The sequence below is a fragment of the Syngnathus acus genome, chromosome 10, assembly GCF_901709675.1.
Source record: "Syngnathus acus chromosome 10, fSynAcu1.2, whole genome shotgun sequence".
NCBI lineage: Eukaryota > Metazoa > Chordata > Actinopteri > Syngnathiformes > Syngnathidae > Syngnathus > Syngnathus acus.
The window spans coordinates 17,778,233-17,792,900 of NC_051095.1; the positions used below are offsets into that span (position 1 = coordinate 17,778,233).

Sequence of the window (14,668 nt, forward strand, 5' to 3'; positions counted from 1 at the left end):
CACCAAACGGCCGGGCCTGGCTGGGCTCAGCCCTACAATACGCCCACAACGTGAAGGAGGGGGCAAGGGAGTCGAATGCATTGTGAGATGGGTGGCAGAGAAAGACGAGTCACTTGGTGGGTTAAATTCCTTGCTACTGAAGCCGTGCTAGTCAAAGGGTGAAATACTAGCAACCCTTTGGGTTGCTGACACTAGAGGGGCAATGGTTCTTGCCAGTGTCATGTCCAATTGGATTGAATTGATTGCGACTAGACTGCTCTGTTTGTCTTGGAAGACATTTTTTGCCTCTCATCAACTCATGCAAGAAGGTTTCCTGCCGGCTGGTCTGTTCTAACCGATCAATTCGATGCCCTGAGAAAGAAATGACCTGAGAATATCCACAAGCATGATCAATTAGCATATATAATTTGTTTAGTTTTGGGAAAAATATGGGGAAATGACATCAGTAGACCACAATTAATCATGTCCAAAGAAAGTTTTCTTTTCCAGTGTATTCAGTCAGCAAGAATTTTAGGGGCTCTGCATACGACTTGATACTCTAATACTGTACTTTACGGACAATAAGCTGCTAGTACGAAGACAAAGGAAGACCCTGTTCAACTTGAGTTTGCATGGCAACACTAGGCGCACACAATTATTCTAAACTGCTACTTTAACCAAGAAAAAGGGTGTTTAAGTGTTAAGCTCGAAGATCTCTGGTGCAGTCAAACATGAGCCCATTTAACTTCATCATGACCATCTTAGGTACCCTGCAACACAGTCTTCTGCAACAAAAGGTGTCAAAGTGACATGTACTTATCTGTGTGACTGATCTCGGGAATGAGTCTCCTCTTTTTTGTAAGACTGCACGCACATAAATCCCTAATGACCATCGATGGCTATTGCACAAATTATTGGAGAAGACTCTTGAATATCTCCATGTGTCTGTTATCCTTTTGGGCACAGACCAACAATATTTTACATGATTACCCACCATAATGTAAAAAGGGACTGTTATACTACTGAATGCACCACAAAAAAAGTGGAGCTGGTTTCAAATACCGAATGTTATTCATCAAAATCATGTTATGTGTTTAAATGAAAGCCTTAACATGGGCACACATAAAGGTCCATTAGAGACTACAGTCAAGCAATACAGTTTGCGGCTTACTGATGGGTTCCTGCTAATGGCTCTATGCACGATAACTCACGAATATCGTATTTATGAATTGGCGCTGCATTCAACGCCTGGAAGCAGCCAAGTAAGTCATTGAAATGACAGCAATAATCACAGTGTGGAGGTGTAACTAGAGCATCAGTTGAGGCTCCATACAAATACTTAAGGTGCATTCAGGTGTTCACATTTTCCCCTCACATGGCTTTTTTCTCCAGCTATCCTTCAGTTTGAGCCTCCTTGCTTACCCCCTGATTGAAGCTACTACACAAAGCAAAATCAGCAGGTTATTGTGCACGTGCGGATTAACGCTGCACAGTGTGCAAGTCTGAGCAGGGATAGCATTTGTGGCCTCAGTCTGTTTTATGTGTGCGTGTGTGTGTGTGTGCCCCAGATTGAGCCCGACAGCTATGTGCAAGACTGTGCAACTGCAAAGGGGAGTCAAATGCATGGGATGCTTCGCTCCCCACGCTCCATTCCACTCATGCCGTGCAAATGCTCTAATTGGGTAATGAGCTACTCTCATTAGGCTTTGTTGCAGGTGTGTTAGTGGATGAGATGCAGCCATGCTTGTAATCCTATGAGTATTGTGACTCAGTTTGTGGTTCCGAAGATATACAATGTTAAAAGTAACTAAAACACACAGAAATACAACAGCAAATGACATACAAGTAAACCACACAATGGTTATTAGATGATTTATTTTGCTGATTGCCCATTTGCCACCTTGGTATTTTCTACTGATATAGTGAGAGTTACTAGCTATAAATGACCTAGGCACTTATGCTATTAGGTTAACAAATTGTAATGTGCCAAATGATTGATATTCTGAGCACCCCTAAAGTTCAAATCCTAGATTTGCTCTCAATTTATTTTACTAGTGCATGCAGGAGAACACAGGGAATCCAATTAAGACTAATCAGGTCTAAATCAGTCAGTGAAGTCTGATTTCGGTCACACAGCGATCCTGTATGTCTTTTTTTATTTTGTTAATTTTGAAACAGAGAAGAGAAGACATCAGGGGGTTATCACTGTTCAACATATGTATGTGGTGTTACTTTGTTTTCTATTCTATGCTGGGCAAAATGTGGTTTTGAGAGCTAGTAATTCTGGAGATAACACATTTAGGCTGGGGAAATTGGAAGCGAGCCTGTTTGAAATGCAGTGATTAATGTGGTGTCTGGGTAATTTTACGAGTCTCTGCAATGGTTCTAATCAGGAATTAAGTGTCGGCATCTACTTTAAATCACCTTCTTTACGCATTCGTGGGAGGTTACTGTCAGGATAGAAAAAGGCAATTGTCTGTGCTCCTCCGATTATCCCCTGCAAAAGCCCATAATCTGGCTGAAAGTACTTAAAGAGTCAAGCAGCAAAATAAACAACATTGATTATCATCCCACTGTTCTTTTCTCCCGCATGTTGTAGACCAAAGAGACAGGGAGTGGGTGGGTAAGGGGTTAAGGTCACTTCAACCCCATCTGATTGGGTAAATGTTAAGACAGGATAAATTCCCCCTGAATCCTCTGTCCAAACCAGATTATCAGCTATTCTAAGGAGGCAGGCATCTTATCATCTCCCAATCTCTTTTACAAAAGCAAATCAGGAATTCTGTTCAAGGATTACCAGGATTACCACGGAAACACACATGGTCCTCCTTGGACAATGTCTTAAATTGATGTCTTAAGATGTTAAAGGTAGCCAGCCATCCAGTCTGTCTTCCTTTTGCATCCAGCTATGACAATGGCTATGTTTATGTGGACAAATGTTCGTCAATCCGATCAAAGTTCGGATACAAATTATGATCAGATGCACTGTTTTCATGGATACTAAAAATATTGTGCAGCGCAACCAAATATGCCGGAAATAGCAGTAAAAGTACATATAAACCGGTGCAACGTCCGTGTCAACAAATTATCCCTTTCTACTTTTAAGGGTAGCATTATTTTGTACGTTTCGGAATGAGCTTGATCGGATCAGAATATTTTGAATGCGGTGTGTACATGAATAATTTTTATTCCAATCAGGCTTTTAATCCAAATGAATCTGTCTTTTCCCACTGCTTCACTGCCAATAATAAATAGAAAAAAAATATTGTTTTGAATTAAATAAGCAATACTGTTACATTAAATTGACATGGTAAATATAATGACTTTTATTCTCCTCAAAAAGGGGCGGGACGAAATCTGGATTCATAGGGTTTGAGTTGTGAGTTCAAATGACAATCTGTGCCTCTTTTTGTCCATGGCCAAACTAATTTGACACTTTTATTTCCCTGTCAATTATATATGCAATGTATTTTGACATGGCCTTCTTGACATTTAGCCACAGTCTGTTTCTCTCCTCTGTTATTGACGAAAGGTTTTATTTGTGCTTATTTTGTGCTGGTCATTTTTATTATTTGTTTTAATTATCAACAGAAACAGGAATAAATCATCCAGTTTACCAGTCATGTCTTGTCCCCCCCCACCACACATTTTAAAACATTGATCTATGGCACTAAAACACACATAACGCAACACTATGTTTTGACTGTTGCGGACTAATTGAATTGCACAGCTCAGTGGCACTTGAGAAGAGTCTCAGTTTTACACAAGAGTGACAACACCATCGAGTTGAACAATGACCCACGGAGGGACGTGTCCAGGTTGGAAAATTGCATGTATTAGTCTCAACAGCATGATAGATTGCTGGTTAGGTTTTTCACTGTATGCTTCAAAGAGGATGAAATGAGGGACAAATTCAATGCAAGCTTCCTTCTGTGGGGTCAAACGTACACAAGACTGTAAATGCACCATCTGCATCATGGTTGCTGCAAGAAGAAAAACAACAGAAAAAATGATGAATTAAATGTTGCTTTCTTTTTATTTTATTGTGTTTGACTCTGTGTTAAAGGGGATTAGTTGCAAAGCAACATGACCATGACTAATGTTCTACCATGATTACTTCCACCCCCCCAAAAATGAGCGTGGGGGTTGATGAAAATGGTCTCACAAATACTCCTTGTGAATCTTGTTCATCCTGATATTGTGACATTTGGAATGTATCCCTCCCCCCAACAAAAAAAAAAGATGAATCACTACAGCATAAATAATCCTACATGAGGTAGAGAAGCACAGAGGAATTTCTCAGCATTACCGCTCATGTTGGCACTACGTATGGTCCTTGTACACTATATTAGATCACACCTTTAACATGGAACAAACAATTGTACAAGCAATCGATGTTCCTCTGATCCCCACACCGAAGTCACACCTCGTTTAATCAACTGAATTGTTTTCAATGAAAACAATCTTCCGGCTGTAGTGCTGCCGAGTCTCAAAAAGAAACACTCGGTGCACTTCCACACTGATTTGATTGTTGCGCACACAAAAGTAGCTTAACCACCACAGCTCCGGAGGTGGTGGCTGTAGTGGCGGTAAGGGGATAGATTGAATTATTCAGTTTGGCAGAGATTGGGCAGCAATTGTGTGAAGCGTTGCCCTGTGTGGAGTGTGAGAGAAAGAGAGGATATTTTTCCTTCCTGCACATCCATCCATCCATTTTCTCTATTGGTTATCCTCCCAAGGGTTGTGGGTTTGCTGGAGCCTATCCTGGTTGACTTTGGCTGAGAGGCGAGGTAAACCCTGACCTCATTGCCAGCCAATTTTAGGGTTCTGCGCAGTACATGCTGAAGTAAACCTACGTTGCGTTAACAAGTACAGCCCCTGGCCACTCACGTGAGCCCCTCGAAACAATTGCTGCTTTGCTAATTGTGCAACTATACTCATGTTGTTTTGTTTTGTTCAAAAGAACAACTCTTGAGTGAATGTGACTGAAGTGGGACAGAAGTGGGACAGAAGTGGGCAGGTTCTCACACCAACAGTTCCAATATGTGTGGTAGGTGATGTGTGTGATTTCCTAAGGCCATGGAAGCCTGCTTATAGCTCCGTATCAACGTAGTTTATGCGGCTTGACCTGCCACAGGACACAAGCAAATCATTCATTCTTGTGTCGTCATGTCAAGGACTGTCAACACACCTGTCGTGCGGCACATCAAAGGAACCGAGAGGAGCTTCTATTATCGATAGGAGCAAGCACATGGTGGGGCCCATCCCAAGGCAAACCCCTCCATCAATGAAAATGTGTTTGGGGCTTATATGTTGGCGATCAATAATAAATTAATTCGCATGTTGAAGGACCATCTGGCAGGCACACAAGTGCATAAACATCTAGAAACGCGTTTGATATTCGTGAGCGTAATGATACAGTTTATATGAACCACGGAATCGATACACCCATCGCTAGACCGTGAATGCAGAATAAGGAAAAATAAGAAACTATGTAATTCATAAAATCATAAAGGATGCTGCAAAATTGCATAATGTCATCAAACAAAGCACATGACTGTTGTCTGGGCTGTTGAATGAAATGTGTCCTCAATAAAATCAATTTTCCAGTCACATGTGGTGACTAAAAGTCACAGGGAGACCACTTAAAAGGAGTTTTATAGATTGTAAAAGTCACTGTTTAGCTGGCCAAAATCACAACTACATAATTGCATGTAACAAATGGACTTTCCTGTCAAAACAACAGAACGCTAAAAGGCTCCACAAAACACTTTTTCTTTCAATCTGACTTCTGCAAGTGTCATTTTATCACTTCCATTGCTTTATTTTTGTCATTCTTGTCTTAGGAGCCATCAGCAAGATACATGCGCAATTTTTTCATCTCATTAATGGTGTGCCTTTGTTTTATGCATCTATTCATGGCATATTTGAAAAAAATGCATTGTCTCATTATGCATTGCATGGAATATGAAATGACAAATTATCCACCTCAAAGAGATACATATATATTTTAAGATCTACTCAAGACATGTTATAAAATAGGTAAGAGGCATTTAGCAGGTTTACATGAATCTATTAATAGTAGGCTGACATTTCTGCACCCTATAAGAGAATGCTCCACTTGAGTGTGAGCCATTTTCGCAAACCACCAAGGACACTTTTCCCAGCGGGAACTGATTAGCTCTCTCTGTTTGAGATGATGAAATAACTTTGATTAGCAATTAAATATTTCTCATTGTCTATTCTTTGTTTTGTTCCTTTCAAGTCTGTATTTTTGGATCAAATAGGCCCAACCCAGAGTTGGAGCAGCGGTTATTGTGCTGCTTATTCTCTCATAATTCCTCCTCTCAGATGTGTTTGTGCACTACTGTACACCATAACAGCAGGGTTATCATTATCAGATGATCATTATCGGCTCTTGCAGAGGAGAAACCCAAAAGGAAATGTGTTGTTCCAAAAAAAGGTTCAATTTCAGCACTTCAAAGGATGTGCTTTCACCACATTTCCATAACTTTTTATCTGTAATCTGTTCCTAATGAGCCATCTTTCTCTCAGAAATGTGCTGCGTATCTGGACTTTGTAATAAAATTGTTCAATAGAAATGATCCAGTTGTAATAACTACATATCTTTCGCTTGCCCTATAGATCACAAGACTAAAGAAAGGATGGAACAAGAACAAATATATGCTACAAGAATACCAGGAAATCACACACAATGTCCCTACTGTATGTCTTATTTTATGACAAGAGGCTGTCAAAACAGAACCCAATTATACATTAGACAGTAAATTATTATGACATAGATAGGCCTACTGTGTATACAGTTTAACTATATTTGGGCTGGAGCCTTTTACAGTTGAACATAGGTGAGAGGTGATCACCATGGACTGGTTAGGAATGTTGGCACATGCACATGGATGGTTGCATAACTCACCAAACAAATAGTTGAACCAACATTTCAGGTACAACTTACTTTTGACTTACCGTAATTTTCGGACTATAAGTCGCGGTTTTTTTTCATAGTTTGGGTGGGGGGGCGACTTATACTCAGGAGCGATTTATATACATATATATGGGGTTTTTTCACTTTTTTGGGCATTTTATGGCTGGTGCGACTTATACTCCGGTGCGACTTATAGTCCGAAAATTACGGTACATCTTTTTTTAATTTTTTCAGTGAAAATGCTTTAAGTTTTCCTAATGACCAGCACGGTCAGATTGTACTTGTTTGAGGTTTTATCTGACTTTTCTAAGTAATGATTTCGTGGTAGATTAATAATGTATTGTCTGCTGTAGTTCATCCCAAAGATGTGTGACAGGTTGGAGTCAGGATTCCATTGTAGTCTATATCTATAAGCAATAGCAATATTGTGCAAATTGCCTTGCCAAGGTGAGAAACAAAATTCAAATGGAAATAATGGGTTCCAAAGCTCCTGATTGGGTAATTTATTGATCAATAGCTGTCTTTAATGCCTTTGTCTCCAAATGAAATGTTTATTGAAGTTTATCAAAAACAAAAACATGATTATTCAAGACAACATTGTCCCATAATTGCAATTCGATTGTGGGTTACTCATGTTTGTATTTAACCTTTAGGGCTCTATTTCTCTGACCAGTGCAAATCGAATGCAAGGTTCAGTCTTAATCTGTGCAGGGGTAGCCTAGACTGGACTTTGGTATTTTCGCAGATGCTTGATGCAGGTAAAAACGTGATTTTTATGCCGTTGTGCGTATGAACATAGCTGACTTAATATGCTGCCAGACAAAGGAACTCCTTTCATTTCCTTCAAAATTGATGCACGATATAGCCATTGCTTGACGTGGCGGAAGAAGAAACTGAAATTCAAAGCGTGCAAAGTACGTTTATAACAAACTGCTAGCAGACTAAGATGAAAAGAATAATGACACATTCAGTGAATTGAATTAAATGAATTCAGTGGTTTAGATGCACGCCATTGTCAGTTATGAATGAGACATGATTACATCCTCCTCACGTCTACCTGTGCACCAACTAAAGTCACCAAAATCGTGTTACACTACATGCGCCACTATTTAGATGTGATTCCAGCAGGTGTAAAGTTTAATGAACTTTCAAACACCAAATAAGTTAAACACGCTCGGTATGCCAAACCGCCCCCTAAAGAGCATAGTGGTATGCCAAATTGCCGAACAGGCATTATGAGGCTTGCACCGGCATAAAAATCAAATTGCGGCATTTTTGTACATATTAGCCCAGTTGCACAGTCGTCAAAGGTAAATTTTGTAAAATTGCAATAATTGTTCAAACCTTTAGAACGCATTACAAGCCGTATGTGTAATTTGAGTGCCAAACACTGGCTTTATCCTGTATAATTTGGCGCTTACATTTACATGTTTCAGTCATGCATGTGAATTGCTAGTCATGTTTTGGTCTGCAGTAGGTAATTTACAGGAAAACATTACAGTGTGTGAGGCAAACAATTGTGAGAAGTTCAAAACAATAAGCAGAGTCATCAGAATTTGCAGTACAATGCAAAAGACTTTAATAAATTTTCGAAGCGCACACATACATGAAACAGTTACAGTTTTCTCCACACTGGCAAATCAAAGTCAAATACAAAGATCATGTAAGGTGCATATTGTACTTCACATTAAATAAATGTGAGGTCATCTGTCTTTCTTACAACAATACAAGTTTTCAAAGTCATAAGTATTTTTTGTTGTTGTTATTTCCCCAAAGATCAGCCAAATCTAACCATTACAGTACTAGGATGCTATGGAAACGTCAAACTGTAGCTCCTACGCAGAAGTGAATACATTTGATACCATAATTACATGTACAGTATATACCTCCTCCGATAATAACAACCTGCCCCACAGAAAGGCAATACAATTAAAAGCTTTAAAATAGACATAGTCGGTTGAGTCATGGCACAATATCAGAGAGGATGCTGGTTGAAAAATGTCCATCATCCAAAGACAATGTATTTTCTGGTCCAGCTCGGCTGTACATTTCTAATTGACTGGCTATGTCTATTTTAACAAATCTTATTCTATGGTTATAGCTGTGATTCATCACAGGCTTCACATACTGTAACTAACTTAACAATGTTGATCACATCAACCAGTCAATTCAGAAATGATCTACTCGGGACCAGTTGTGCCATAGTGATGCTGTGAGATGTGTGGAGAAAGATGATAATGCTCTGAACAAGAGGTCACAAGGTTTGGTGCTCAATGTTCTTGTCAACTATAAAAATTATTCCTGCAAGTGTGTGCAAGAAGTGCAAGCAAGTTACTTTCACTTATAAGCCTGTCAACCAAATATTTAAAGATTTTTTTTTAATATAGTATGTTTTCCTTTTTTTGTCAATTTAACCATCTGGAGTCATTTTAATATCTCTCAGCAGGTTAAACCACTTCCCAACTTGGGAATTTAAAGTGACACGCAAAAGGTCATGCTTAGTGCTCTTCAAATCTGCCCTACATAAACAGCCTTTGAGTATAACCCAAGTCCCTTGTGATTGTGGCTTATCTCAAAGTATTAAATTTGTCCTACCACCTCTTCCAGTATAGTAATAACAATGCGATCAGAACAATAGAGGGTAGGGTCGTAGGTGAACTAAAAATTGCTTTCTGTGGCTACACTAGTGAAAAGTGAAAACAAGTTGACTGTGATGTGTGCACTAGCGGAAGCCTACGGCCCAGTAGACCTTGCAGCATAAATACATATTAAGTCATTAGTTCTGAGAGCAAGCTCACAAGAAAATTAATGCGTGAAAAAAATTAAGACAATAAAATGCCATTAGGCAACTTTGCAAAAAACAAAAGGCAAGGAAATGGTTGTACTTAATAAATATAAACACCATCAACTCTGTATTGGATACACATACATACATATAAACATACTTTACAGATCTATTGACACCTATTGTACAGCATGGGTGCTGGAGTTTAAGGTCGTAGCATTTGACTCAAACACAAGTCACACTTCCAATACATTTTACAAGAGGATTTTTGTCAAGTTTGAAGCAGGGAAACATTAAGCGTCTCTCTTATTTCCTCATTACCCCCTTTTTTTCTCTCCTCTCTTTTCCACTTCCATGTCTGTATGAAGAGGTGAGCTTTGAGGCTGTACCGGCTGTAAAGTACTTGATCACCTTGGCACTTCCTGCCTTCTGCCCTCACTCGTTCTCTTTTCTTTGTCCCCTCCCCACCCCTCTCTCTCTCTCTCTCTCTCTCTCTCTCTCTCTCTCTCTCTCTCTCTCTCTCTCTCTCTCTCTCTCTCTCTCTCTCTCTCTCTCTCTCTCTCTCCCTCTCTTTAGGTAGTGGGAGCTAGAGATTGATTTTAATCCTGTGGGAGCGAGCTGTACCTGTGCCACAGAGTGTGCCATAGTGTGGTGGTTTCAGTGCAGTCTCCTGAAATATAGAGAGACAGACAGATATAGGGAGATTGGAGTTACAATATAGATATCATCCAGCTCTGAGCAGTCTAAACTGTAGCCTCATCAGTGCCAGGCTACACTCAACACAGAATACAAAAAATAATACAAATCTCTAAAGTGATTGTGATAAGGATCATCAATGATAATAATAATAACATTCTTCAAGGGACGGCTGGCAATCATGTCATTTTCATGTCAGGTTTCCTTGAAGAATGCTACACGTTTTGTGCATTATTTCCTGTACTTATCAGAGCATGTAATCACATCCAATTGTTACTCCCATTTTTTTTTGTCTCCCACCACACCAGGCACACTCTTCCTCCCTCTGATACAGCAAAATCTGGATGAATTTAAGCCCACTCTTTCGGACCCTTGCCAGTGGGTCCTCTGATATGTACAGAATTATCACATGGTGCTGTTGTTTTCATAATAGAAGCAAAACAACTGGCGTTGACTGGGAGAGAGAGAAAGAATATGAGAATGTGACTCACAGAGACAATACACCACAGTGTTCACATACGGAAAGTGTCCTTGATGCAACGAAGCAACTGAATGAAAATAAGATGATATATATATATATACGTATATCTATATATATTGATATATATAGATATATATATAGTACTTTGTAAATTGTGATGTATAATCATCCTCACAGTGAAGTAATCACATGCACCATGAATGATTTGTAGCAATATCAGACTTCAAATATGTGTTACAATACAACACTTAGAACTGCATGGATAAATTTAACTCATGCATGGAAAAATGGACAAGTAGTGGCTAGGACACAGAAAGTAATAGATGTTGCTGGTTTAGCCTTTTACAGCCATAAAGCCTCCACACTTATGGAAAGACTTTCTTCAGTATTTTGGTACCACAACACCCGTGGTAATTTTGTGAAGTTAGAGGTCACTGGTGTTAGACCTGAGAGAGGACCAGGATCATAATCTCTTCTGTATTTGTCCAAAAGGTGTAAGCAATTGAGTAAGAGATATGTCTCAATACACTCTTCTAGATGGTGTACACCAGAAACAATGATGGCTATTTGTCATCTATTTAACCATAGGAGAAGACCTTACGCGCCCTTGAATAAGGGGTCAGCAAAAGAATGTGTTAGCCTTTTGTCTGCCTACATGTTGGTGTGATGTCGGAGATCACTCAAACAAGGTGACGCTTGCTTAATCGGCCCCCGCTAAAGTGCACACCATCACAAGTGCTACTCATCACTGGCTGGCAGGTTGACCTCTAATACAATGCAGCACAGGTTGAATGAAAGTGATGAGATGTGTAAAAACTAAGGAGGGGTGCGAAGCGTGTGTGTACGTGTATTGCTGCTGTATAATGGAGCCATATGGTAGCACAAATCTGTAGTCTCTGAAGTGTCTTTTACGAGCTGTACTCTTTAACAGTTACATCTGTACAGTCCCTGGAAACATTTTGATGACCTGCTCTGCATAAGCTGCTCTGCATCCATGTGTGCATTTTTTGTAGGCTGGGTGTTTTTTACATTTCAGTAAGTATCTACAAGGCAGCAATCGGGTATGGGTTTATTAAAGTACTGATCAACCACTTCCATACACCAAACAGAAAAACAAACAAAACTGTCATTGATTGTTTTTAATTAGTATTGTGGTGCCTTGTCCAAAGTGGTTTCAAACTACACAGGTTGAGGACCTCACTTGAAACGGTCTCCAAAAACTAATTGTTGAACAAAAAAATGCTACTTCACTACTCATTCATAAATTCAAAAAGGCAGACCAAATAGTATGTGACACACAGATTGTTGTATAAAAGAGCCCCAATAAACAAACACCTATTACAACATCAACATCTGGGATCTGAGGCTGATACACCCAAGTGTCATCTTAGAGGATCACCATCTCCTTCCCTCCTCTTATCAGCCTTATACCAAACCTAATTACAGTGATTTTAATCATACTGTATTATGAGTGATTAACCCTTTAGTGCATTTAATTAACCTTTGCAGCCACAGATTTTCATCATGCATTTTTCTTCATGACACAGGCTTTAAATAATCACTTTTAAAACTGGAGGGAAATCTAATGTCTAAAGTGGGAGCCATCACTTGTCAATTGCTTAAGGGGGCAGAAGATGAAAATATGGTTGGTAATTTCGACCGGTGACGACTTAATTATCTTGAAAACATTGAAAGTATTTTGGGGCTTGTGACTCAAGGATGAGAATACAAAATATCAATCAAAGTTCAACAGAGCAAAATACAATTGGATAGAATATTTGGTTATCATATATGCATTGATTTTCAAATTGGTTCTAAGAAGACTTTAGCTCACCGACAAGCAAGTGAAAATCAGTTGCAATTCACAATGCTCAAAATCCAAGATCGACAATTTGGAATTGAGAAACTTGAGCGGTATATTTTTGCATATTTTAGGACCGCCACAACCAAAATGAGGGTGGGAGAATCATTCTGTCAAGTCGACTGTGTCACATAAACAAATTATGAATTAAATCTTTGGTACTCGGGCCTGTAGTCGGCTTATGTATTATACACCATGTCAGAGCATGGCTTTTAAGCAGGTTTTAAAAAGAAAGGTGGATGAACGGCTCAGTGTGGGTGTCCTCATAAATTATCATGAGCACAATACTTCATGGGATAAACAGTCATTTAGCCAAACCATGCCAAGAGTAATGTTAAGGGTTGCTATTGATGTTATAAATAAAATAAAGGATAAGAATCAAAATGCAAAAAAACAACAACACACATACACACACACACACACACACATGCACACACACGCACTCACGTACACACACACACACATGATTGGAAAAATGAATGCAACCAACAAAAGCAAAGACCTCATAAAAAAAAGTCAATACACTGATGCAACGTCAATTGAAAGAATGGTAGCTTTCACAATTGTAACCATGACAAAAAACGAAAGCCAACCAAAGAAGCACCAAATCCACCAAAATGGTAAAGACAAAAATGAAATCAAACAAGACAAAAACAAAACAATCATTTGCCACTGGATAGATCGCAACCTCGGTTTGCAGTACACGATTAATGTTTTCAAATGTGTAGCTATTTTGGGATCAAATACCAGTGTGCCCGAAATACTGTACAATGTCGCCTATACGTCATGTATTGGAAATCTGACTTCAGAGCTCCTCAGTATCTTTTCAAATCCAAACTACAACACAGCAAAAACACAAACCTCAACTTGTATACTATTTGAGCTAATTCAAACAAAGTACTGAAAGTGCATCTACATATGCAATTTATAACAATAATTGGGGTCATTAAAGAAGATCGTTTATGAGCTAAATGCAACGTCGGACGGGCAGGCTTTTTATGGACTAGTGCTCCCTTGGTGTTTAAGTATATTGGTCTCAAAGCTCTGCGTCACCTTGATCCCTCGACCCCTCCTCTTCCCCCCCACCCCGAGCAGTAGTTCGTCTTCCCCGCAGCACTGTGCTCTCGCTGTCGGCACCGAGCAAGGCCACCTCTCCTTACCTCTGATTTACATTTATTTCCCTCATCTGCTTTTATTTATTGGGGTACTTCGCGTTTGGCACATTTCTCTTTATGGAATCATAAGCCTTTGCTGTACTACCTCATTTAAATGAGCTTGTCCATGAAACGTTTTCCTATGAAACAACTCCCTGTACAATAAAAACAGGACAGTTTCACATTTTCCAAAATGAATTGCTGATTAAGTGAGAAGGCTCTGTCAATCCAGTTACCGTGTTTACTTTTTGCTTGCTTGGTTTAAATGGATAGTCTAAATATTTGCACACAGCTTAACTCGGCCCTTGACCACTAATAAATCCGTTCAGTTCAGTAATCACTGCGCATGCCATAGTTGAAAAAAGTCGAAGATGCAAGCATTCAATTTTGAAGTGCATGTGGAATAACCCCAATCGATTGATGGATGGATTTTTATAAAAATAATAATGGTCTTCCTCCCAATAGTAATCACAGCCAACAGTGCAAATTAATTACTTAAGATGCTCTGATGGTTAACTATATGCAGGGGTTGAGTTTTAAGCAAAACTGCCCCGTGAAGTAGATTTGTAAATTTCAGGTGGATGATGTTTAAAATGAAGTGCAAACGCAGTAGCTACTATTCATCCGAATTGTTGATTTCAGCCATCATCTAAGAATAATGAGATAATTAAGAAACTTTACAATGTTTGGCCTCACACTGATGGTGACAATAAGTATGAGACATGATTAAAAAAAAAAAGATCCCCAAATTCAAAAGACCCAGCAATCA

The 14,668-nt window shown here is 39.2% G+C and overlaps 1 protein-coding gene across 2 annotated transcripts in view; it reads right to left on the reverse strand.

Moving 5' to 3' along the window:
* pcdh11 (protocadherin 11) overlaps positions 1–14,668 on the reverse strand; it is a 141,250-nt gene that overhangs the window by 110,896 nt on the left and 15,686 nt on the right. The window contains exon 4 of one of the 2 annotated variants that reach the window (XM_037261415.1): positions 8,478–10,377. The exons of the other annotated variant lie outside the window; for it this stretch is intronic. Within the exon in view, the coding sequence (XP_037117310.1) occupies positions 10,294–10,377 (84 nt within the window). The 3' untranslated portion in view covers positions 8,478–10,293. Of the gene's footprint in view, positions 1–8,477; positions 10,378–14,668 lie in introns of those variants that run through there. 2 annotated transcript variants of the gene reach the window in all.